The sequence below is a fragment of the Lepus europaeus genome, chromosome 20, assembly GCF_033115175.1.
Source record: "Lepus europaeus isolate LE1 chromosome 20, mLepTim1.pri, whole genome shotgun sequence".
Taxonomy (NCBI): domain Eukaryota; kingdom Metazoa; phylum Chordata; class Mammalia; order Lagomorpha; family Leporidae; genus Lepus; species Lepus europaeus.
Window position 1 is genome coordinate 25,863,939 of NC_084846.1, and position 23,955 is coordinate 25,887,893.

Sequence of the window (23,955 nt, forward strand, 5' to 3'; positions counted from 1 at the left end):
TTTGTCCACGGTGTTGCTCGTGCAAGATAACAGATGCCTGTGGCTTGCTCCGGATTGGAAATACCCAGAATTCTTAGAGGGCTTCCATCCTCCTGCTCTAGTCCCCATGGCCTCGGGGGTGCTTTGGAAACCTCTAGAACACACCTTGACATCTGTTGTCATTTGGGCTTGTGGTCCATGTCTTTGACGGTCTTCCAAAAGAAGACTGAGCTGGTGGCGCGGCTCACTAGGCTAATCCTCTGCCTGCGGCACCGGCACCCCGGGTTCTAGTCCCGGTCGGGGTGCCCGTTCTGTCCCGGTTGCTCCTCTTCCAATCCAGCTCTCTGCTGTGGCCCAGGAGTGCAGTGGAGGATGGCCCGAGTGCTTGGGCCCTGCACCCCATGGGAGACCAGGAGGAGGCATCTGCAGCGTGCTGGCCGTAGTGGCCACTTTAGGGGTGAACCAACGGCAAAAGGAAGACCTCTCTCTCTCTCTCGCTCTCTCGCTTTCTCGCGCTTTCTCTCTCTCTCTCTCTCACTGTCTAACTCTGCCTGTCAAAAAAAAAAAAAAGACTGAAGCCATATTTTGTTCATTTTTAGATCTCCAGAGATGTATAAAGTTCCAAGCGCATGGTGCTTGTAGGTGCTGAGTGTGTGTTTATGGGATCATTGTGTTCCCCCTGAGTATATTTGAACAGATTTGGAAAAAGCTGCAGCAGACTTATTTATTTTTTTATCTTCTAAGTAATTTGCCCAGAGAAATTGTTCATTATTTTTTTTTTTAAAGTAAATCTGTGCAATGAAAGGTGTCAGCCAGTGAGTAAGAGAAAGCATCTGAATTCTACAACACGAGAGCCAGCACCCATAGACCCTTCCCTCCCAGGAATATTCTGGAAAGGGTTGCAATCTGGATGAAGCGTTCCTGCTCTCCCAAGGGTACATTGTTCCTGACCCTCGCTGTGTGACAGCTTGGAAGAGTGAGGGGCAGGCATTTGGGGCAGTGGCTGAGCTGCTGCGTGGGAAGCCTGCAGCCCATGTTGAAGTGCCCCAGTTCAAATCCTGGCTCCACTTCCAAGTCTACCTCCCCGTGAATGCACACCTGGGTGGCAACAAGTGATGTCTCCAATACTTGGGTCCCTGCCACCCGTGTGGGAGACACAGATCGAGCTCCTGACTCCTAGGTTCTGCCTGACCCAGCCCCAACCATTATGGGCATTTGAGGAGTGAACTGGAGTGAAAGGCGTATGTGGTAGGTTGTCATGGAAATGAATGAAGCAGTACATGCATAGGGAAATGGAGGTTGTGATTTTAACCTCAGCATGAAAAGAAACTACCCCCGACCTTTCCAAGTGCAAAACTTCTCAAAAGGTTTGCAAGTAGAAACCTTCTGTTCTTTTCCTGTAGGCGCAAAATTGGTTCCTAAGTACATTGTGACCATTAAGTTACTGTGTTACCAAATTTGTTTGAAACCAAATTAGAAGTACAAGCCTAATAAGAAGAGAAAGTTGAGGTTTTTGGGGTAATTCACACACCAATTAAGTAAACGATAGTCTTCAACAGTAATTATCCAAGGTATAATTTATTTCTGAAAGCAGGTCTGAATTTATTCATAATGAATTAATTATACAGCTAGCCTAATTAGACTTCCTCTGGTGCAATACTTGCAAAAAGCATGGTCGTGTTCTTTCTCAAGTTGACTGGGGTATTTGTGTGAGTCTCGCTGGTGTGAACTTTTTCATTCAAGAGTAGTGTGAAAATAGGTCAGTGGGAATTAATAGGACTTTTGCTCTCACTTCCTCCTTTTATAGTATTCACAAATGGCATTGGATCCTTATTTCCTGTTCAGCTATTGTTTTATATTGTCGTTTTCTTTGCTGACATTACTTATAAGTACAGAAATTTGAGACACAAATGTCTATAAAAGAGCATGCCTTTAAATGCCTATCTTAAGAAATTAATGCACTCTCTTTTCCAGTAGATGAAATTTTCACTTAAAGTTTAGTAACTATGAATGAAAATATGTATGAAATTCGGGTTTATTAATTGCTGACAATCAGAGCTCAAGATTCTTACAAATTCTTAGAGCGGTCCCCTGAGTGGATAGCCTGGCATGGAGACTCTTGTCTGTCTTGTCTTGATTTTCAGGCTTTTAGATCAGCATACCATCTACTTAGACATAGCAAAGCCTCACGGTTTTATACTGTTTTTTAAAGACCATGTACTTATTTTGAAAGACAGAGTGGCAGAGAAAGAGAGAAAGAGATCTTCCATCCCTTTGCTCATTCCCCAGATGGCCACAGTGGCCAGTGGTGAGCCAGGCCAAAACCAGGAGCCTGGAACGCCGTCCAGGTCTCCCACATGAGTAGTGCTCGGGCTGTTGCTGCCTTCCCAGGTGCATTAGCAGGCACCTGGAACAGAAATGGAGCTGCTAGGACTCAAATTGTCATTCCAGTATGGGACAGTGGTGTGGCAAGTCTGCTGTACCACAACACCAGCTCCTCAGTTCCTTGTCTAAGTGTATTTAGAAATTTCCAAAAAACTTTCAAAATTGTTGAGAAAGGATGTGAAAATGGTGGCCCAGTCACTAATCCTAAGTGGGGTCCCTGATGTCCCTTAGGGGAAAATGAGTTAAATACGTTCCTGTGTGTCTGCTGGAATCTTAGGAGCTTGTTCCAAGTGACACTGCAGGTGTCCCTTATTGATAAGGAAAGATACCCTCAGTGTGGGTTTAGTTAAGGAAATGAGCTATAGAATGCTGTTTACTATGCCACACTTACAAAGAAGGGACTATTGGGTAGATATTCTTTTCTGTTTCTTGTTTGTATTTCTAGTTTATATAGTAATTTCTGATTGCATCATTGTGAAGAAAAACATAGCTTTTTATAAAGTTACTTAAAAGATCCAACTTTGATTAAAAGTGACAAAATTTTCCCATGTAGACACCTGTCACAGTAAGTTGTGTCTCTTCCCATGTAGCAGCACACCACAGAGCTGGAAAAAATTATATGTATTCTTAAGGCTAAAGTGAGGGTTTTACAAAATCCTTTAAACCTACCTATTTAAAACAAATCCTGCCCAAAATGAGTGGCTTTTTCTTTTTGTTTCTTTTTTTTTTTTTTTCCAGACGATCTGTGCTCTCTTGGAGTGTTTGTTGACTCCCGAAAACGTGCCTTCCGACAGCCCAAAAGAAGTGTATGAAGTCTATTTTGTCTTTGCTTGTATCTGGGCATTTGGGGGCGCGCTGCTTCGCGATCAGGTACGTTGAGAAATGGTTTACAGGCGTGGGGGCTGTGACTGGGATCCGTGCTTTTTCTGTACCTCTCTTATCCAGAGTCCGTGCTGTGTGTTCTGTGTTCTCTCCTGAACCAGTGCACCCTCAAGGCAACCCCGTCCAGGCTGGTGGCCCTGACCTTAGACTGGCTGTGTCTTCTGAGCTCAAGGGCCAGTGTTTCCAGCAAGCTCTGGGGCAGCCTGTGCCGAGCTCTGTCCTACAGGTCTGCATCGTTCAAGGTGCCTGGGGGCAGACCTTTTCCACCCCACACCCAGATTTGTTCTCTCTCTTTATTTATTTATTTATTTTTATTTTGCCTTCCATAAATATTTTTCACCCAGCCATTCCAGTGAGAAACCTAGGAGACATCACCCATAGCTCCACACCCCACAATCTTAGATCCTGTCAGTTTTGTTTATATAATAGCCACCAGCCTGCCGCCTGCTCACCGTCCCTACAGCCTGAAGTCAGGAGTGGGTCCTGGGCTTTAGATTGCCCTGGGCTTTTGCTGTGTCACAGTCATCTTGGGATGCTGTAACCTGGCTTACACACGGTCACCTCCTCACTGTGTCCCTACACAACAGAGAGAAAGGCAATTCTCTCTGGTGCCTTCTCCATAAAGGCACTCATCCCATCCTGAGGGCCATACCAGCCAGGTCTCCTCCGAACGTAGATCCTCTCCTGCAGACCTTGGAGATCTAGGCTTCAAGATCGTGACCTTGGAGGTTAGAGCTTCAACCTGTGAATTCCGAGTGGAGCATGGGGAAGCAGTGCAGGCCAGAAGCACAGAGTAAGCTTCCCCCCGGTATCGCTGGCTTCCCTCTCTCTGTGACCCATGGTCGGCCTGGACCCAGCAGCCGGGTTTCCTTCTGTGATCACCAGGTGCTTTCTACAGCACAGCAGCCGATATTGTTGTCAGTGGAGCTCGAGGGTCAGTGGTTTTCTCAAAGGCACGTGTGGGCAGCGGGCAGCCCTCTTCCCCCACCAGAGGTTTTTCCATTCAGTGTTTCCCATGGGCTTTCTCCTTTCCCTGGGCTGTGTTTGTGAAATCCAGGAGGTTATTGACAGCTGAGATCTTGCCACTCCTCCTCCTCTTTCCAATTTCCATTCACAGCGCCCTTCTACCTTGTTAGTGAAGCCTGAAGCCCAGTGTCGTTGGCCAGTTGTTTCATTTTCTATTTTCCTCATTAACAGTTATCATCATCTTTAAATTTTCAAAAGGGGGCCAGCCCTGTGGCACAGTGGCTTGAACAGAGGTGTCCAACACAGTCATTTACATGCTACTTTATTGTTAGATTGTATAACCAAGGAGTAGGGTGAGTCACCCCTCTCCTCCTTACTTAATTCCACTACACCTGTACCTGATGGGTGTATTTCACTTATAGTTCTCTGCCTCTACGAGGGTGTCATAGTATCCATGTTGGTTAGTTTTTTTGTTACTTTACCTGAAATTCCAAGAGGAATGACTGAGGAGGGAAGAAGGTTTATTTTGGGTTTACGGTTTGGAGGTTCAAAGTTGAAGATCAAGCAATCTGCTTAGTCTGGCATCTGCTGGACACTGGAGTTGGCAGAGTATGGCACAGGGCAATCCAGGAAGCAGGCAGGAAGCCCACTCACTTCCACAAGCAACCCTCCGTGAGAACTGCCTCCCAAGAGCAAGCCCCATAGACCCACCTCGACCCACCTCAGACACCACAATTAGATCAGATTTCCCCCTTAATCCAAGAGCCATTGACGACTCCATTCACTGTTCGAGTGGGATTTATTGCATGAGTTTGGAGAATCGAACCCTGTTCAAAGTGTCCCATTTGTTGTGACTACTTCCTAGTTATATGTCTGTCTGGCTCAGTAGCTCAACCCCTTCCAGGGGCTTCCTGTGTAATCAGGGCTCTGCGTGTTGTGGACACTGTGGGTTGAGCAGGACTTGGAGGGGCTTTGTTTCCAGAATTACCTTGGAGTCTGCAATAAGGATCTCCATGTCCTTAGCTTTCTGATTACCAGGCCGACTTCAGTCGCTGGTGGCATAAACAGATGAAAGCCGTGAAGTTTCCATCTCAAGGAACGATCTTTGATTATTACCTGGACCACAAAACTAAGAAGTTCTTGCCGTGGGCTGACAGGATCCCACAGTTCACCATGGATCCAGACGTACCGCTTCAGGTGGGTGTGCTGGGTTCATAGCCTGCCTTTGTTTCCGACCTAACGGGTCCTGATTTACTGCGTGGATTTGCTCAGAGTGAGCAAGAAGAATCCCAGCTGTAGGAATGCTTCACAAGATGGCAAATAGCTTCTGTAATCTTTCTATGAAATGGTTTAAACTTAATTTTCTAGTAACCCTTTTCTTTAGATTTTTCTAGAAACTGCATGAATTTTCTTAATGGAGGCATCTCCCTGTCATATTGCAAATTTCCTAGGCAGCATTTCAGACATCTGACCTCTCCCCCTCAGCCATGAAATGAATGTTTCGTCTCCTCACCCCACGTGTTACGACATCCCAAGGCTGCTGACAAACGATGAATCTTTTCTTTTTCGTCGTCACTTTTCTGTATGGGTTGTCCCTCCTCATTTCTCCAAGGTGGAGGGATTCTTTGACTCCCGTCTTATTGTCTTCCTCTGTTTTCCTTCTCATTTTTATTTCCTTCTGGGAACCATGTCGCTCAGGTTCATTTTCGAGCTCAGCGTTCCAGGCTGGGCTGTGAGAATGGAACAGTGCCTTCTCTGTTACAGTAGGAGGCGGAGGTGTGTGAGCACAAAACCCAGCCCATTCGTTTCCTCAAGCTGCCGTGACAAAGTGCCACTAACTGGGGGCTGACGGCAGAAATGTGTTGGCTTCCTGTTCCAGAGGGCGCAGGTGCACGTTCAAGGCGTCGGTAGATAGGGCAGGTTCCTCCTGTTACTGGTGAGGCCCTCCCTCCTGGATTCTGATTGCCAGCAGGCTGGCGTCCCTTGCGCTGGAGTAGCTTAACCCCAGTCCTCACCTGGCACTCTCCCTGTGTTGTCGTCTGTCTTCTCCTTTGCCTTTTCACAAGGCTGTCAGCCCTGTCTCCAAACACAACCATGTTCTCAGGGACCAGGGGCTGGGAATTCAACACGTGGGGCAGACACAGTTCAGCCCTTAACAACTTGACCTCCAGACCTCGAAGATTCATGTTCTTCTAGCAGGCAAGATATGTTCACCCCGTCCCAGCAGCCCAGAAGCCTTACCCCATCCCAGCATCAATTCAAAGACCCCATTCTCAGCTAAGTATTTTCTAAAGCAGTTGTGAGAGAGAATGGAGGTGAAATTTATCCTGGGGCAGAATTCATGTCCAGCTGTGAACCCAGAGGAAACCAGAGAAGTTATGCACCTGCACAGCAGGCACAGGGTAGACATTTTCATTCCAAAAGGGAAGAATTCAGGTAGAAGAAAGGAGCTGCAGGTCCCAAAGCCAGCAGAGAAAACTTGTTTATGTTTTTAAGGCTTGGGAGTAGTCCTCTCTGGCTCAGTGCCCTCCCCCTCAGGACCTCACCATCTTGACCCATGTGCACGTGCTCCAATTCTGAGAATGTCCCACTTACAGCCATCATTTGCCCCTGGTCACTCCTGGCTTCTGTTTCCTCCAGAGAGTCCTGGTTCCCACAGCAGAGACAACTCGTCTTAGGTATTTGGCTGAGCTGCTGCTCAAGAGGGGAAAACCACTCATGCTGGTAGGAAATGCAGGAGTGGGAAAGACAGCCTTTGTGGGCGACACGCTGGCGGGTCTCTCGGAGGACTACTTCGTGTCCCGCGTGCCCCTCAACTACTACACGACGTCCGCGACTCTGCAAAGTAAGTGCTTCTCCCACTCCTGTTTTCCGTTCAGTGAATTTATTCATTCAGTTTGGAAGGCATCGACAGATGGAGACAGTGCGCCCATCGGCTGGTTCACTCCCCAGAAACGGCCACAACAGCCAGGGCCGGGACAGACCAAGGCCAGGAGGTCACTCACGTAGGTGGCAGGAACCCAGCCACTTGAGCCACCACCAGCTGCCTCCCAGGGCGTATACTGGTAAAAGCGGTGGATTGAGGAGTGGAGTTGGGAACTGAATCGAGGAATTCTGATACTGTGCATGGGCATCCCAAGCAGTGTCTTAACTGCTGTGCCAAAGCGATCAAAAACCATCAGTGCTGGAACCTGCAGTCCAGGAGACTGATACTTTCTCCTGGAGTGTAGGCACCTGGTAGTTCTCAAATGAATTGTTACTTACGATCCTGGTTTGGTATACTTTGTTTAAATGTGGTTGTGATACTGGCTTTCTTTGGGTGATACATTTTTGGAACAGTAAGAATTTACAACAATTGTGTTAGTCCTTTCCCTGTTGCTATAACAGCACTTGAGGCCATGTGTTGTGAGAAGAAAAGAGATGTGCTTAGCTTGCAGTTCGATGGGCTGAAAGTCCAGAGCAGGTGGCCCGATCAGTTTGGCTCCTGGCAAGGGGCCCCCTGCTGTGTCTTATCATGGAGGATGGTATCCTAGCAGGCTAAAGGGAGAGATCACATGGCAAGATTGGAAGCCAGAGAGATTCGGGGATTAGGCCCACACTTTAAAAAAAAAAATAGATTTAGGCTGGCACCTCAGCTCACTAGCCTAATCTTCCGCCTGCAGCGCCAGCACCCCGGGTTCTAGTCCCGGTCGGGGTACAGGATTCTGTCCCGGTTGGTCCTCTTCCAGTCCAGCTCTCTGCTGTGGCCCAGGAGTACAGTGGAGGATGGCCCAAGTGCTTGGGCCCTGCACCCCATGGGAGACCAGGAGAAGCACCTGGTTCCTGGCTTTGGATCAGCGTGGTACGCTGGCTGCAGCGGCCATTGGAGTGTGAACCAATGGTAAAGGAAGACCTTTCTCTCTGTCTCTCTCTCTCTCTCACTGTCCACTCTGCCTGTCAAAAAAAAAAAAGATTTATTTATTTATTTAGTTAGTTAGTTGAAAGGCAGAGTTAGAGGAAGCATGGGAGAGACAGAGAGATCTTTGATCCACTAATTCATGCCCCAAATGACCACAATGGCCGGAGCTGGACCGGTCCAAAGTCAGCCAGGAGTTTCTTCTGGGTCTCCCATGTGGGTGCAGGGGCCCAAGTACTTGGCCCATATTCCACTGCTTTCCTAGGAGCATTAGGAGAGAGCTGGATTGGAAGTGGAGCAGCTGGGACTGGAACTGGTGCCCATATGGGATGCCCACACTGCAGGTGGCAACTTTACCTGCTATGCCACAGCACTGGCCCCAAGCCCATACTTTTATAACAGCCCAGTTGTCAGTAATGCAAGACAAACATAATCAGTTCTTAGGGTCATCACAACCTCACACCAGGCCCACCTCTTAAAGGTTCCGCCACCTCCTCAGAGACCACATTTGGGACTAAGCTTCCAAGGTGGAGCTTTGGGGGGAATAGGCCACATCCAAGCCATAGAAGCAGTGTGGGTTCTTTACCTTTGATTAATTTCGTGGATCCTCAGCAACATCAAGATATACTCCAGAAAGGGCATTCTGGTGATTTTTTTTTCAAGCAATTGATCGATTCAGTGAAAATTCATTAAAACCACATTGATAAAATATGCCATGAGTTGTTAATTAAACTTAAAAAAACATAAGATTAATTTGAACTCCGTGTAACAGATTGTCAATTGTAAATGCATCAGCTGTAATCAGATCGGGGAACTTCCAGAATTAGGAAGGACAGGTGCAGCAGGCAGGGGAGGTAGGGGGAAGAGAGGGAGGGCGGGATATTGGGAAGCCTGTCAGTCACTGTCTAGCAGGGTAACCAGCTGCGGGGTGCAGCAAAGCTACCTGTTGCCTAATTATCTGTTGAAACTATTGAGTTGGGGTGGTGTTGGACACAGCAGTTCAGCTGCCACCTGGGACATGTGCAGCCCACATCAGAACACCCGGTTTGAGTCCTGGCTCATCCACTTCTGCTCCAGCTTCTTGGTCATGCATGTGCTGGGAGGCGGCAAGTGATGGTCCAAGTCTCTGCCATCCACATGGGAGCCCCAGATTGAGTTCCAGGTTGCTGGCTTCAGCCTGGCCCAGACCTGGCTGTTGGGGACATTTGGAGAGTGAACCAGCAGATCAAAGACCTATCTTTTTCTTTCTGTGCCTTTCTCCCTTTCAAATAAAATAAAAATAACTTAATTAAAAATGTTTAGAAAGGCAACTAATTATTGACTACCTATATAAAACTTGAAAAAGAAAAACCTTGAATTTCCTGAACTGGGTTTGTGGTGTGTGTGTGTGTGTGTGTGTGTGTGTGTGTGAGAGAGAGAGAGAGAGAGAGAGAGAGAGAGAGAAGGAGAGACAGAAACAGAGGGAGGGAGAGTTTTCTTAGCTGTATCACTGAAAACTACCAGCACATTCTATTACTCCCTGACATCATTAACTCAGCCAAGGACAATTTTTCTGAGATCGCTCTCATACTCAATTTGCCTTCCTCACCTTTGTGAAGGGAACAGTTAGCTGTCTCCATCGTATTTCACTCCCTTCTGCAGCAAGTACATGTTAGCAGTTTTATTAGGTAGAGAGTGGTGGCTTTGATGGGGAGCAAGGAACTGATAAGATGCGAACTCGGTTTTGGGAGGAGAAGTCCGAGGCAGAGAGACTGTTCTTCCTGGATGCATATAATATATATAATACATAATATATATATTATTATATATATTATATATAATATTATATATATTATTATATAATTATATATATTAATATATAATAATATAATATATATAATATATAATATATATAATATAATATATAATATAACCCAGGCCAGAGTTGTATAAGGAAGGGAGACACGTGTGGACCATAAGAGAATGACACCAGGTGTCATTTAGAGGCCAACGGGAGCCAGGAGAGACAGAGAGGCCCTGTATCTGTCTGGGGGGGGGGGGGGGGTCAGAGTGTTAACTCCGTAAGCAGGAGCACAAACCAAGGGAAAGAGGGGGCTATGAGCGGGGAAGAGATGATGTTCAGTCGCATTCGGACAGAGGCGGGATTGACGTTGGCTGGACAGCCAGGTGCCAGTGGCAATAGGATCGGCCGTCCAGCCAGCATTTAGAAACTGTGTGCTGCTTGCAAGAGGCATGTATTAGTCATTGCCTTTGTCCTTGTGCGTTGGTCCATTCAACAAGTTACATGCTTGATGTTTCTCCATCAGCAACCTGGCAGTGAATAGGACTGACTTCCTTGGCCTCCACGTCTCCATAGTCTGTCTGGAGCATCAGCAAGTAATTAGATACGATGGCTCAGTCACACATTGTTTAGAATTCTCTACACCAGTGCTGTGGCTCACTTGGTTGATCCTCCGCCTGCGGCGTTGGTATCCCGTAAGGGCACCAAGTTCTAGTCCCGGCTGCTCCTCTTCCAGTCCAGCTCTCTGCTGTGGCCCGGGAAGGCAGTGGAGGATGGCCCAGGTGCTTGGGCCCTGCACCCACATGGGAGACCAGAAGGAAGCACCTGGCTCCTGGCTTCGGATCGGTGCAGCGCCGGCCGTAGTGGCCATTTGTGGGGTGAACCAACGGAAGGAAGACCTTTATCTCTCTCTCCCTCACTATCTGTCAAATAAATTAAATATATGTGTGTATATATAATATAAAAGAATTCTCTACACCTGTGACTTCTTTCTTCACTATCTTCCTGAGAGAGGGGGAGAGAAAGAAAGATAGAGAATGAACAAGCCCCCGTCCTCTTGTTTACTCCCCCAAGTGCCCACAGCAGCCAGATCTGGGCCAGGGTTGAAGCAGAGAGTTGGGAATTCCATCCAGGTCTCCCATGTGGGAGGCAGAACCCCAGTTTCTGGAGACATCACCTGTTACCTCCCAGAGCTCAACCAGCAGGAATCTGAAGTCTGGAACCAGAGCTGAGTATCACACCCAGGCAATGCGTCTTAGCCACTAGGCCAATGGCCCGCCCCCATGCCCTTGACTTTGTCTCCAACATAGATGGCCACAGAAGCACGTGAAGAATTGCAGCTTCATTGTTCAGGGATGGTGTCCTCACACATTGTCCTCTGGGCTTCAGCACCCTAGGGGGCTGAGGGGAGGGCCGCAGGAGGCTTCCTTGAGGTCTGAGCAGGCTGACTGTGAGGATGAAGCAGAAGGGCTGAGACGGGGCTGTGGCTGTGCTGACCACAGTCTGTAAGTTAGAGTGGGTGCAGGTGTGCATGGGGTCATCTGCTATGAAGAGGAAGAAAACACCTAAAGATGGGGAGTTGGCCTTCTACCAATGCTTGGTGGACAGCACTATGCATTTGTTTCAGGAATTCTGGAGAAACCCCTGGAGAAAAAAGCTGGCCGTACCTATGGTCCAGGAGGAAATAAAAAATTGATTTATTTTATTGATGACATGAACATGCCTGAAGTGGACGCCTATGGCACGGTTCAGCCTCACGCACTGCTCCGACAGCATATGGATTATGGACACTGGTGAGTAGTTCTCTGTATTTATTCTCCACCCAAATCTTAGCATTTTTTATCATAATGGTGAGGATTTTTTGATGGAATTCTTCCCAGTTTCTGAGAAGTGTTTTACATGGTATCTTTTGCATTTACTTTGTAGCTACGCTCATTATGTTGGGGGAAAAAATGATTTCCCTTTGTGTCTTTGGGAGGTTGGATTGAAAAGTAGCTTAGGAATGTTTAGATTGTCCAGAAATCACGTCTCCATTAAGAATTAATGATTTAGGAGAAGCCTGACCCTGTTCCGTAGGACATGAGCATTTGGTCCTATCCGGGCACTGCAGTCCACGATTGCTGCTATTAACAACTGGGACGTCCCAGCCCATCCTCAGAAACTCAGCAGGTTCATGCTGGCATCTAACCAGGAACAGAGTCATGCAAGGTTCAACAAGCAGTAACAGATCACAGGGATTCAGCGCCGGACCTTGGTGTTGGCTTCAGAGGGGCCGTGTCACCCTCAGCTCTCTGAGATCTATGGTGCTGTCTCCCAGATTAGGCACCCAGTGATGGGACTGGAGGGACACAGGTCAGGGGAGAGTCCCTTCTGCCCTGCTGGGTTGTGGTGGTGTCATCTGCACTGTTGGGGTTGAAGGTTCTGTTTTCTGTCTTGCAGGTACGATAGGCAGAAGGTGATGCTTAAGGAAATCCGTGGCTGCCAGTACGTGGCCTGCATGAATCCACTGGCGGGCAACTTCACGGTCAACCCCAGGCTGCAGGTGGGTGCTGGGCCCTGCTCTCCCCCAAATTTCTCCCAAATGTACATTTTGATTCTTGATGATTTTGACTGCAAATTAAAACTCCTGGATGACTGGTTAAACAGATGTACTGTTTTATTTCCATTCATAGATTTAAGTATCTTTTCAACTTAATACTGTTTTTGAGATAATGTAAATTTTTAATTTACATTATAGTCAGAGGCTTATTGTTCCATGAAATAAAGAGATCAAGAAATACGAAGTAGGAACACCATACTTGAGCAGGCAAATAAGAAAGGACTTCAAACAAGCAAATGAAAAGATGTTCTAATTCATTCATAAAGTAATTTCTAAAATGGTCACAAAATCATTAAAACTATAGCAGTACGTAATGCCTAATGATTTGTTTAACGAAGATTTTAAGTATGACAAAACACTGTGTGTGCTGCAAAACTGATACACTTGGGCATTTCTTTTCTTCTTTTTCATTTTAGCTCCCATATGTAAGGGAGAACATGCGGTATTTGCCTGCCTGTGTCTGGCTTCTTTCACTCAACATTATGTTCTCCAGTTCCAACCATCTTGATGCAAATGATAGAATTTCATTTATTTTTTTACAACTGAATAGTATTCCATTGTATGTGTGTGTGTGGATTAAAAATATATATGGATAAAGAAAATCTGGGTGTGTGTGTGTGTGTACACACATAGATATATGTACGTGTATAATGGACACTTTGGTTGATTCCATGTTTTGGCTCTTGTGCACAGTGCTGCTATAAATACAGTGTGCTCATGTCTTTTGGGTATATGCCCAGCAGTGGGATTGCTGAATCATATGGTAAGTGTAATTCCAGTTTTTGAAGACATTTCCAGTGTTTTCCACCAGAAGTGTATACGAGTCCCTCTTTGTCCACATCCTTGCCAGCGTTTGTTGCTCTTTGTCTTTGGGATAACAGCCATGCTGACGGGGTGAGCTGGTATCGCCTCGTGACAGCAGGTTTGGAATTGCAGCCCAATGAGCTGAAAGTCCCACGGGTTGTTATCCACACCTTCGCTCTCCCTACTGTACTTTGCCCTTTAGCATCTTGCATTCATTACACCAAATGAGCCAATATTGCTGATGCTGTCACTAGCTAAACTAGAGTGTATGTTAGGGTTCATTTTTTGTGTGTGAACTATTTGATGCCGTTTAACAAACGTGTAATGACAGGTGTCTCCCATTCTGGTATCATGCAGAATAGCTTCATTGCCCTTTGGAAACCCTGGGACAACTGATGTTTCTATTTTCCAGGTGTATGTGTGGTAAAATATACATTACATACCATGTACCACTATAACCATTTTAAATGTGTGCGTTTGGTGGTATAAAATACATTCATCATATTGTGTAGCCGTCAACACCATCTACCTCTTCATACCTCTTTGCATCCTGTGAAACTAAAACTATAGCCATTAAACTGCAACTCCCCACAGCTCCCTCCTCCAGCTCCGGACAACCACTCTTCTGTTTTCTGTCTCCAGTACCTTGTGTGAGCAGACTCATGCAACATGTGTAAGACTGGCTCATTTCACTTAGCATAGTATCCTCAAGGTCCATTCCTGTTGTGGAGTGCTGCTTACCTTCCTTCCTTCCAACATTGAATAATATCCTGTTGTGTGTATTGCACACCCCGTTTTCCTTAGCCGTTCTCCCAGTGATAGGCTCTTGGATTGCTTCCACATTTTAGCTCATGTGAATAATACTGTGTTGAACAAAGGTGCACGTAAATCTGTTCGAGACCCTGTTTTCGGTTCTTTTATGTACACATTTGAGTGAAATTGCCCTATCATGTGGCAATTCTGTTTTTAGTCTCTTGAGAAACCATTGTGCTGTTTTCTTCATGGTAGCTGTACCATTTTTCCTTCTCCCTAAGTTATAGTTTGTAATTTCTCCATATTATCACTAATGATTTTATTTTCTGGTGTTTTTTTTAAAGTAAACATGCTAAAGGGTGTAAGGTAGTATCTCATTATAGTTTTGATCTGCATTTTCTTAATGACTGGTGATGCTATATGCTTATTGGTCATTTGACTATCTTCTTTGGAGAAGTGACTATTCAAGTCATATGCCCATTTTTTGAACTGGGTTTATTTATTTATTTATTGCTGTTGAATTCTAGGCATTCTCTATGTATTCTGAATACTAATCCTCTAAGCACTGATCTTTTTGTTGCTTCCTTAGTAGTGTTTTTTTCCCCCCAGAGTGCCATACAGTTAGAATCATGTCGTATTGATTTCTTCACTTAGTTCAGCAGTATGCATTTAAGGTTCACCCCTGTCTTCTCATGGTTACTGGCTTATTTCTTTTTATCACTACTAACACTCAATGAATGGATCATGGTTTGTTTATCCATTCACCTATCGAGGCACACCTTATTTGAGTTCAAGTTTGGCACTTATAAATAAAACTGCTTTAAAAATGTAATGTATATGAGTGAAAAATGAAACCTTGAGATTTGACTATTGTCTGTAGCCTTTGTCTATATTTCAGAGGAACCGGCCTTTCTGTTTCCTACCTGTTGACTTTTGTGTTTAGTGGAGGATTCAGCTCGTGATTATAAAGTAAATTGGAAGAGTGTCATTGCAAAAATTAGAACAAAAATAAGAAAGGAAGGAGGAGTGAGAGTGGGAAGTAACACGAGGCTCTTAAAACTGTATGGATGAAATACATGAAATTTATTCCCATTATATAAATAAATAGAGTTTATATACAGGTTTTTCTGTATCCATGTAAGCTTTTTTTTTTTTAAATAGTAGTAACATCAGCAGCCACCAGCAATGTGCTTCAACAGCAGCTCACTGGTGGCTTCCTCACTAGGTTGGAGTCCTCTGGAGGTGGCTGAGCGACTGCAGATCTTGGCTGGGCTCTTTTGTCTCTCTCTAGGGGTTGACTGTTAGCTAATCTAGTGCAGCATCGCCTGCATTGATCTGGACAGTGTGGCTCTGTCTGTGGTATCTCTCATCATCTGGGAGGCTTGTAAAGTTCATGGCAAAGTGAGGGGCTTAAGAGAGCAGGTGGCTACACGGATGCCTTTGGCCATGGTTGGCACCCTGTCGCTTCCACCTCATCCTGGGGGCTTCTTAAGTGAGTCAGGTAGCCAAGTCCCAGAGTCAGGGTGGAAGGCACTGAGAAGTTAAACGGCAATGGGCCTAGAAACAGGGAGGAAGGGAAACACTCGGCCACGTTTTACCATTTTCTGGTATGACTAACACGATTGGTGTTTTTCTTCACAGAGACACTTCACAGTGTTTGCGTTTAACTTCCCATCCGTGGATGCGCTCAACACCATCTATGGGCAGATCCTGAGTTTCCACTTCCAGCAGCAAACATTCGACCCATCAGTTCTCAGGAGTGGCCCCTCCTTGATCCAGGCGACAGTAGCCTTCCATCAGATGATGGCGCATAGCTTCTTACCCACAGCAGTTAAATTCCACTACATCTTTAACCTGAGAGACCTAACCAACGTCTTCCAGGTGCCTGAACCACTCTGTTATGCCTCTTGATCAGAGAAGTGCTGTTAGTGATGTTAATGGCCTGCATCTGTGGAACATAGTGTGCGGCCATGCTCTGTATTTTTGTGTGTGTTCATTCACTCAGCACTTGCATACTTGGGTCTGGGAAGTAAATTCAACAGGCTTGCTGTTTGCACTGTGCTGGTGAGAACAATGGTTCCTCTCAGGTTGTACAGTGTCAATCTGTTGATGCTGTGGAAACTGAGTGATTCATCAATAAGGCACAGTGATTGCTAACACTGTTGGAGGTGGGGAAGTGCAAGGTCAAGGCATCGGCACATTTGGGCTCTGGTGAGGGCCTGGTGTCTGCTTCGAAGTTGGGGTCTTGAGGACTGAGTCATTGGGAACAAGGCAGGGAAGGGCCGTGGGGCGGGGCACCTAGTTTGTGAAGTCACTGCACCCTACAGCTCCCCACTCACTAACAGGATCGCTCTGGTGGTTAAGTTTCAGCCAAGGAGTTTTGAGTCGCGTTCAGATCCTCTCATTGGGTTACTTAGCAATAGGAGCAAGGGTCGAAGTCTCAGCTCCCCATACTGAGTGACTGATTGTTCTTGTTGGTGCCAGGGGAAAGATACTGTTCATATTATTGCACACTGGATTCACATCTGATTGTAAAACACGTATTAAAGGAAATTATAGTTTTTAAAATTTCTGGATCTATTTTGTTTTGATATTGAATGTTACCTGGTTTGCCTTGTACAAAGACAGTGTTGGCAAATTTGGTTTTGAAAGGAATTCATGAAGAGGATTTGAAAGTCTGGAATCTTTTTTTAATGCGACTATTGTAGTCTAGCGTGTACAGTAGAAGTCGTGGGCTGGTTATTTATAGCTCTAAGTTCATCTGTGAAGGATGTCGCCTCCTGGTTAAATATGAAAACTTCACAAGACCTCTTGATATTTTTATAACCCTCTTTCCAAAATCACCCCTTGTAGCCATAACAAAGCCTTAGATAATAGCTCCTTAATAACGAGGGCCGTTTTTTTTTTTTTTTCAGGCCTGTATTTCTAGAACATACTAGAAAGGTTGCATTTACTAACATGTTGTCTTAGAGCAGATGTTTGATCTTGGAAGTGAAGGAAAGAGAGGCCATTCCTGGTCACTGTTCACACCCAGGCTGTCAGCTGCACCTGACCTGATGCCACCGAGAGGGTTTCTTAGCCTTTAGTAGCTGATTTATTTGCATTTCCCCTGACTCTGACTTTGTCAATCCAAGATACTTAAGGGCAGAGCAGAGTAGGCCTAGGGGTCACAGATCTACCCTCGGAGTGTGGATTTGGACACTTGACTTCTGATCTTTAGATTCTCATCTGTGAAGTGAAAGGGTTAGACTGACTGACATCAGAGCATTTTAGAGTAACAAAATATTATGATTCTGCGATCATTGTGCTACCTGTTTATACTTTGGATTTGTAAACTTGATCCTTTGGAAGACTTAGTACCCACAAGTGCTCAGGTGAGGTGCCTACATCCTGGGCTAGCCCTTGAAATTTAGATGCAATCCTAAAAATGGCCATCAGTGATATTAAATTCTTTAAAGTTTGCTTATCTGAGGGTGAAACTGCTTTTACACACAAACACACTACCATTTATGATACTTCTTTTAACTTAACAAATGGCTAAATCCAGTATAAAGTATATAAAGTGTTAAAGAAAAACTTATTTAGAATGCCGTTAACTTCCAAATGAATGTTTTTTCTGTTTTGCCTCATAGGGGATTTTATTTGCCTCTCCTGAATGTTTGAAAGGTCCAGATGATTTAACTCACCTGTGGCTTCACGAAGCTTCCCGCGTGTACGGGGATAAACTGATAGACACAAAGGATTGTGACTTATTTCACAAAAGGCTGTTGGAAACTGCTTACAAATATTTTGAAGTAAGTGTGCAATGTCAGAAGCCACTGCTCCTGCACCCAATGGTGTTGGGGCTGATATAAGATGGGGATGTGAGTGAACTGGGAAGAACTTACCTGTCGACAAAATTGAGATTCCGGAATCTACAAGTGCTCCTTCATTTCTGATTTGGCTGTGCCCCTATAAACCCCACAAAGCTGGAAGTATCATAAGTCAAAAATGCATTCGGTAGCCAGCCTACTGAACATCCCCGTAGCTACCAGCTACGGACACTGCTGAGTATCTGGCTTCCTCCATGGTCACGGGGCTGGCTGGTCTGCCGCTCACTGTCACTTCCCAGCATCACAAGAGAGGACCAGAATGCATGCTGCTACCCTCAGCAAAGGTCAGGTTCCAGAATACGGTCTCTGCCAAATGCCATTGCATTTGCACCATCAGGAAGTCTAAAGGTCATTGATAATGATCTAATCCTCTGCCTGCCGCGCCGGCATCCTGGGTTCTAGTCCCGGTCGGGGCGCCGGATTCTGTCCCGGTTGCTCCTCTTCCAGTCCAGCTCTCTGCTCTGGCCCGGGAGTGCAGTGGAGGATGGCCCAAGTGCTTGGGCCCTGCATCCGCATGGGAGACCAGGAGAAGCACCTGGCTCCTGGCTTCGGATCGGCATAGTGCGCCAGCCGCAGCGGCCATTTTGGGGGGTGAACCAACGGAAAAAGAGGACCTTTCTCTCTGTCTCTCTCTCTCTCTCTCACTGTCTAACTCTGCCTGTCCAAAAGAAAAAAGAAAAAAAAGAGAGATAATTGACCGAGCCGTTTTAAGGCAAGGGCCACCGGTCCTCGATAGGTACATGGAAGCATTTCATCCACCTGCTCATGGAAGACTTGCAAGCTTTTCCCTTCAGAAGCCACTGTGCCCCCAAATCTTCGTGAGTGTTGACACCCTGTATTTTTCTCTTTCTCATCCTGCAGGGTGTAGACAGTCAGGCGCTGCTTCAACAGCCCCTCATCTACTGCCACTTCGCTCACGGGGGAGCAGACCCGTGCTACATGCCGGTGAGGAGCTGGGAGGTGCTGAAGGCGATTCTTACGGAAATGCTGGACAACTACAACGAACTCAATGCAGCCATGCACCTGGTGCTGTTTGAAGATGCCATGCACCACGTGTGAGTTGAGCAGTCGCGATGCTTCTCACAGAAGGACCAGAGCGTGCATAGCCAGTCATGCCTTTTCGGTAGACCACGCTGAGAGCACCCTTCACTGCCGGTTCTGTCCTGTCCTTTGTCATACACCATGCAAGGCTTGCTGGTCATGAGGTCACACTCCTGGCCACGTCTTGTGCAGACACACTACTTTCTCACGTGTCGTCACACCCAGGATTTCAGCTGAATGTTAAGAAAGGGGAACATGAAGGACTTACTCAAAAGCACCTCGCATGCACGTGGCAGAGACAGGACCCAAATGCATTTTCACTGATAAAGGAGGTTTTTGCTGAGTGCCAGATGGAAACATTGCCGACTGCTTTGATAGTTTTGAGCAACTCAGTGGGAGTGGGGGGCATATTTTCTTGGCAGAAAGTAGGGAAAGAGACCTGTGTTGAGGCAGACGTGGGTTCATAAGGTCTCCCACCTCCGAGACGGCAGGTCGTGTTTTACACACACTCTGCAAGCTTCTGGGAGCTGCTCTTGTCAGACACTGTTCCAGGCGCTGGGGATCCAGCGGCCAGCACAGTCCAGTCAGCCCTTTGTCTGCCTGAGCGTTCGCGTTCATGGTGCAGAAGGGCATTTAAAAGGACGCGCATAAACAAACAGCAGTGTGCAAGAAAAGTATCCAAGTCATGTCGCACACTGAGCGATAGTGTGGGTTGAATCTGGGAAGTAAGCTCTCTGGATTTCCAAGGAGGGACCGAGGGTAGGTGAGGCAGTGACATTGAAGGTGCGATCTAAGTGGGAAGAAGGAGCTAGCCATGGAATGACCTGGAGGAAGAATGTTCTGGAAGAAGGCTGATCTCACGTGGCCCCAAGGCAGGAGTGTTCAAGATAAGAGAGAGACTAGAGGGTCAGGGTGGCTGCAGCACACGGAACAGGTAGGGTGAGGGGTATGTGATGAGGATGGAGAGACAGGAATTGGCCTTGTTCACCCAGGCTGCGCCTTTGTAACCCGGGGTCTTAGTCCATTTTCTGCTGCTCTCCCAGCGTGCCTGAGGCTCTGTGTTTTTGAAGAACAGAGCTTCATTGTGGCTCACACTTCTGAAGGCTGACAAGGCCAAGATCTGCTCAGCTTCCAGTTGGGCCTGGTGCTACTTCAGCCGATGGCAGAAAACAGAAAGGCAGGCAACCAGTTGCACCCACAGGAGACAAAAGCACAAAGGATAACCTTGCACTATCACAACCCACTCTTGCCCTCATTGGTCAGTTGGAGAGCAGCCAGACTCCCTCCCTCAAGAACTCAGATGAGAAAGGCACTAATCTGATCCCAAGGGCTCCACCCCAAGCCCCAAACACTTCCTATCCTGGATCTACCTCCCACCACTGCCACGTTGAGGGATCATGAACTTCGTGGGACACGGTGAGTCACAGCACCAGGATAAGGAGTTTGGATTGTATTCCAAGGGCAATGAGGAGCGATTGGATGTATTGTAGCATGGGAATGCTGTCATTTGCTGGATTCTCTAACAGCTCACTGCTGCGGCTGCTGTGTGGAAAGCCGCTCTCATATTTGCATCCAGTACTCCTCTCTTAGTTTAAGGCCTTATCAACTCTCCCTGGCCCTTACAAGAAGAGACAATGGGCAAAGATGATAAAGACAAAGAAAGAAGTTGCTGTTAAAACCAACACGGAAAGAAGCAAGAGGGAAGAGAAGGAAAAAAAATGGAGCGATTTCTGTTTTCAGAAAAATCACTCCTTAAAATGTTTTGCCGTGGTGCCTTAACAAAATTTTGGAGCGTTACCCATCATCCCATGGTATAAGCTAGCTGAGGGCTGATTGTTTTGTGGATCCCTGTGGGTGGGAGGGGGGGAGTCCTCTGATTGTATAGACAAAGAGCAGGAACCTTAACGTAGCTCAGGTGGGTCAGACTGGCCATTGAGAAGGGTTTTCCTAAATAATCTTTCAATATGGAGTTATCTGGGACCTCATAGATGAACCTGTGCCTGTGCTCAGGGATTCTGAGCTAGGAGCTGACTCACGCAGCCTTGGAGATGAGATGGGACAGTTCCCTTGAGTCCTGGAGAGGGGGAGCCTGCCACCCAGCACAGCTTGTGAGGTGACATCCTGAAACATGGTCTGGCATGAAATGAATGCCCTACTTTGTAGCCGGGGGTTTTGCTCACATCGGAATAATTGCATAGTTTTCTCAGGGTTGTTGGCTTGCGTGGTCATGTAAAGTAAGATGGAATGGGATAACTGAGCTTGTAAACCTGTCTTCTCAGTTACTGGAGGTGTTCAGAAAATCTTCACACATGCTGGGCTTAGCATAAGTGATCCCCACTTCTTGTTTCAGAAAGCACCGTTAAAAATGATTGAGGTTGCCGGCGCCATGCTCAATAGGCTAATCCTCCACCTGTGGTGCCGGTTGGGGCGCCGGATTCTGTCCTGGTTGCCCCTCTTCTAGGCCAGTTTTCTGCTATGGCCCGGGAGTGCAGTGGAGGATGGCCCAGGTCCTTGGGCCCTGTACCCCATGGGAGACCAGGATAAGCACCTGGCTCCTGCCTTCGGATCAGCACGGTGCGCCAGCCTCAGCATACCGGCCGTGGCGGCCATTGGAGGGTGAAGCAACGGCAAAGGAAGACCTTTCTCTCTGTCTCTCTCTCTCTCACTGTCCACTCTGCCTGTTAAAAAAAAATGATCGTAGGCCTGAAGTTTAAGTTCATTTCAGAAAAGCAGCCTAGCACAAACATGATGGCATCTGGTTTTTCTGCATCTGAGTATCTATACGCTTGTATTTTATTTTGTTGTGTTCTTAGCATTGAAGACACAAGTATGACCCATGTCATCACCTAAAGCCACATTTCACTGATGGTAGAGACGATTTATTCTTGACTGTGACGTGTGGCAACGAGAGGCCCACTTGGCCTGGTGGTTAAGGTACCCGAGTCCCACATCAGAGCACCTGCCTTGAAGACCTGCCTTGCTTCTAACTTCAGTTTCCTGCGGAAGCAGACCCTAGAAGCCAACAACGATGCCCTATTAATTGGGTCCCTGCAACCTACATGGGTGATCTGTGTTGAGTTCCTGGTACCTAACTTCGGGCCAGACCCAACAGTTGCTGACACCTAGGGAGTGAACCAGTGGCTAGAAGCTTTGTCTCTTTTTCGGTCCCCCCCCCCTTGTTTCTCAAATGAATTGGATAAATGCATTTTTACAAAAGGAAAATGCAGCAGTGACGTCACCAGCTTGAACAGTCAGAATCCCTGGGCTGCTATAGCACAGGGATCACTTGGCCTCGCTGGAAGTGTGATGTGATGCTGAGCGGGCATCAGCAAATGATCCTGGAGGCCTCGGCACAGGGGGATCTCCACGTGGGGAAAGCAGGGATCAGAAGCGGAGTCGAATGGTTCACCTACACGCGTGGCTGCCCTGTCCCGCACTGCTCTAAGCAAACCCGTTCTTCCCAAAGTCATTCGACACCAAAGGTTTCTCGCACAAGCATGACCTGGTACCGAGATGCTGAGGTGGAACTGGGATCTCTCTTGCAAATCAAAGTTGTTTGAAGCTTACGTCCAGCGGCTTCTATATCCATAGTTTGCGTTCTTGCATTTAAGTGGTGATAAAGCAGTGCGAGGGTGGGAAATGTTTCAGACTGGGAAGGTTTGCTGGGCAAACAGCTCAAGCTCTGTTTGATGGGAAAACAGAGGAACGCAGACTGAAGGTTTCCAATAAAACTTGGAATTTAGTCTCTAAATATTTTCCTGAAGTCTAAGCATCTAAGTCCCAGGGCATCTGGGATCCCACGCTCTGGGGCTCGCTCCCTCTGTTGCAGGTGCCGCCTCAGCCGCATCCTGCGGGCCCCTCAGGGTTACGCCCTGTTGATCGGAGTCGGGGGCAGTGGCAAGCAGAGCCTGTCCAGGCTGGCGGCGCACATCTGCAGCCTGCAGGTCTTCCAGATCACCGTGACCGAAGGCTACGGACCCCAAGAGCTGCGGGTGAGCAGAGGGCGTGGGCGGCGCATCTCACGCCTCCGCGGGGCGGATGAAGCGGAAGCTGCGGTGCGCCAGGCAGCTGTGCCCCCGAGCCTTGCCCAACTGGCTCGGTGGCATGGGGAAGGGGCAGCTCCTTAGAGGAGTTCTTTGTCTCGGGCTGTTGTGTCTTCCAATTAGTGATACAGGTGGAATCCCCCTCCTCCGAAACGCTTGGGACCAGAAGTCCCAAGATTTTTTCAGAATTTTTTTTTTTTTTTTGATTTCCAGGGTATTTATATATAGGAGATACCTTGGAGAAAGGTCCCAGGTCAAAACACAAAATTCGTGTTTCAGATACACCTCATACATGTAACTGGAAGGGTAACTTTATACAGAATTCTGAAATAATTTTTAAATAAATATTTTAATTGAATTATTAATAAAATGAATTAAAATTGTATGTAAGATTTAGTAAGTAATTTTTTTTAATAACATGAAGTGAAGGTTGTGTTCCTTGAAACACCACGTCAGGCCATCGTGTTGGAGCCCAGGCGGTTTGGAATTTGGGAGCATTTTGGATTGTGGATCCCTAGGCTGGGGATGCTCAGGGCTGTAATGTTTTGCCATGAATTTTTTTTTTTTTTTTTGACAGGCAGAGTGGATAGTGAGAGAGAGAGACAGAGAGAAAGGTCTTCCTTTTTGCCGTTGGTTCACCCTCCAATGGCCGCTGCGGCCAGCACATCGTGCTGATCCGAAGCCAGGAGCCAGGTGCTTCTCCTGGTCTCCCATGGGGTGCAGGGCCCAAGGACTTGGGCCATCCTCCACTGTCTTCCCAGGCCATAGCAGAGAGCTGGCCTGGAAGAAGGGCAACCGGGACAGAATCCGACGCCCCAACCGGGACTAGAACCCGGTGTGCCGGCGCCACAAGGCGGAGGATTAGCCTGTTGAGCCACGGCGCCAACCTTGCCATGAATTTTTGTAGCTTTAATAACATAGAACTGGCTCCGAAAATATCTTCATTAAATACTGGA

At 46.9% G+C, this 23,955-nt stretch overlaps 1 protein-coding gene across 1 annotated transcript in view; it reads left to right on the top strand.

Moving 5' to 3' along the window:
* DNAH11 (dynein axonemal heavy chain 11) overlaps positions 1-23,955 on the top strand; it is a 367,765-nt gene that overhangs the window by 183,643 nt on the left and 160,167 nt on the right. The window contains 9 exon segments of the mRNA XM_062178539.1: positions 3,103-3,234; positions 5,236-5,413; positions 6,857-7,057; positions 11,515-11,680; positions 12,327-12,429; positions 15,685-15,924; positions 17,676-17,837; positions 18,777-18,970; positions 22,786-22,948. Of these exon segments, the coding sequence (XP_062034523.1) occupies positions 3,103-3,234; positions 5,236-5,413; positions 6,857-7,057; positions 11,515-11,680; positions 12,327-12,429; positions 15,685-15,924; positions 17,676-17,837; positions 18,777-18,970; positions 22,786-22,948 (1,539 nt within the window).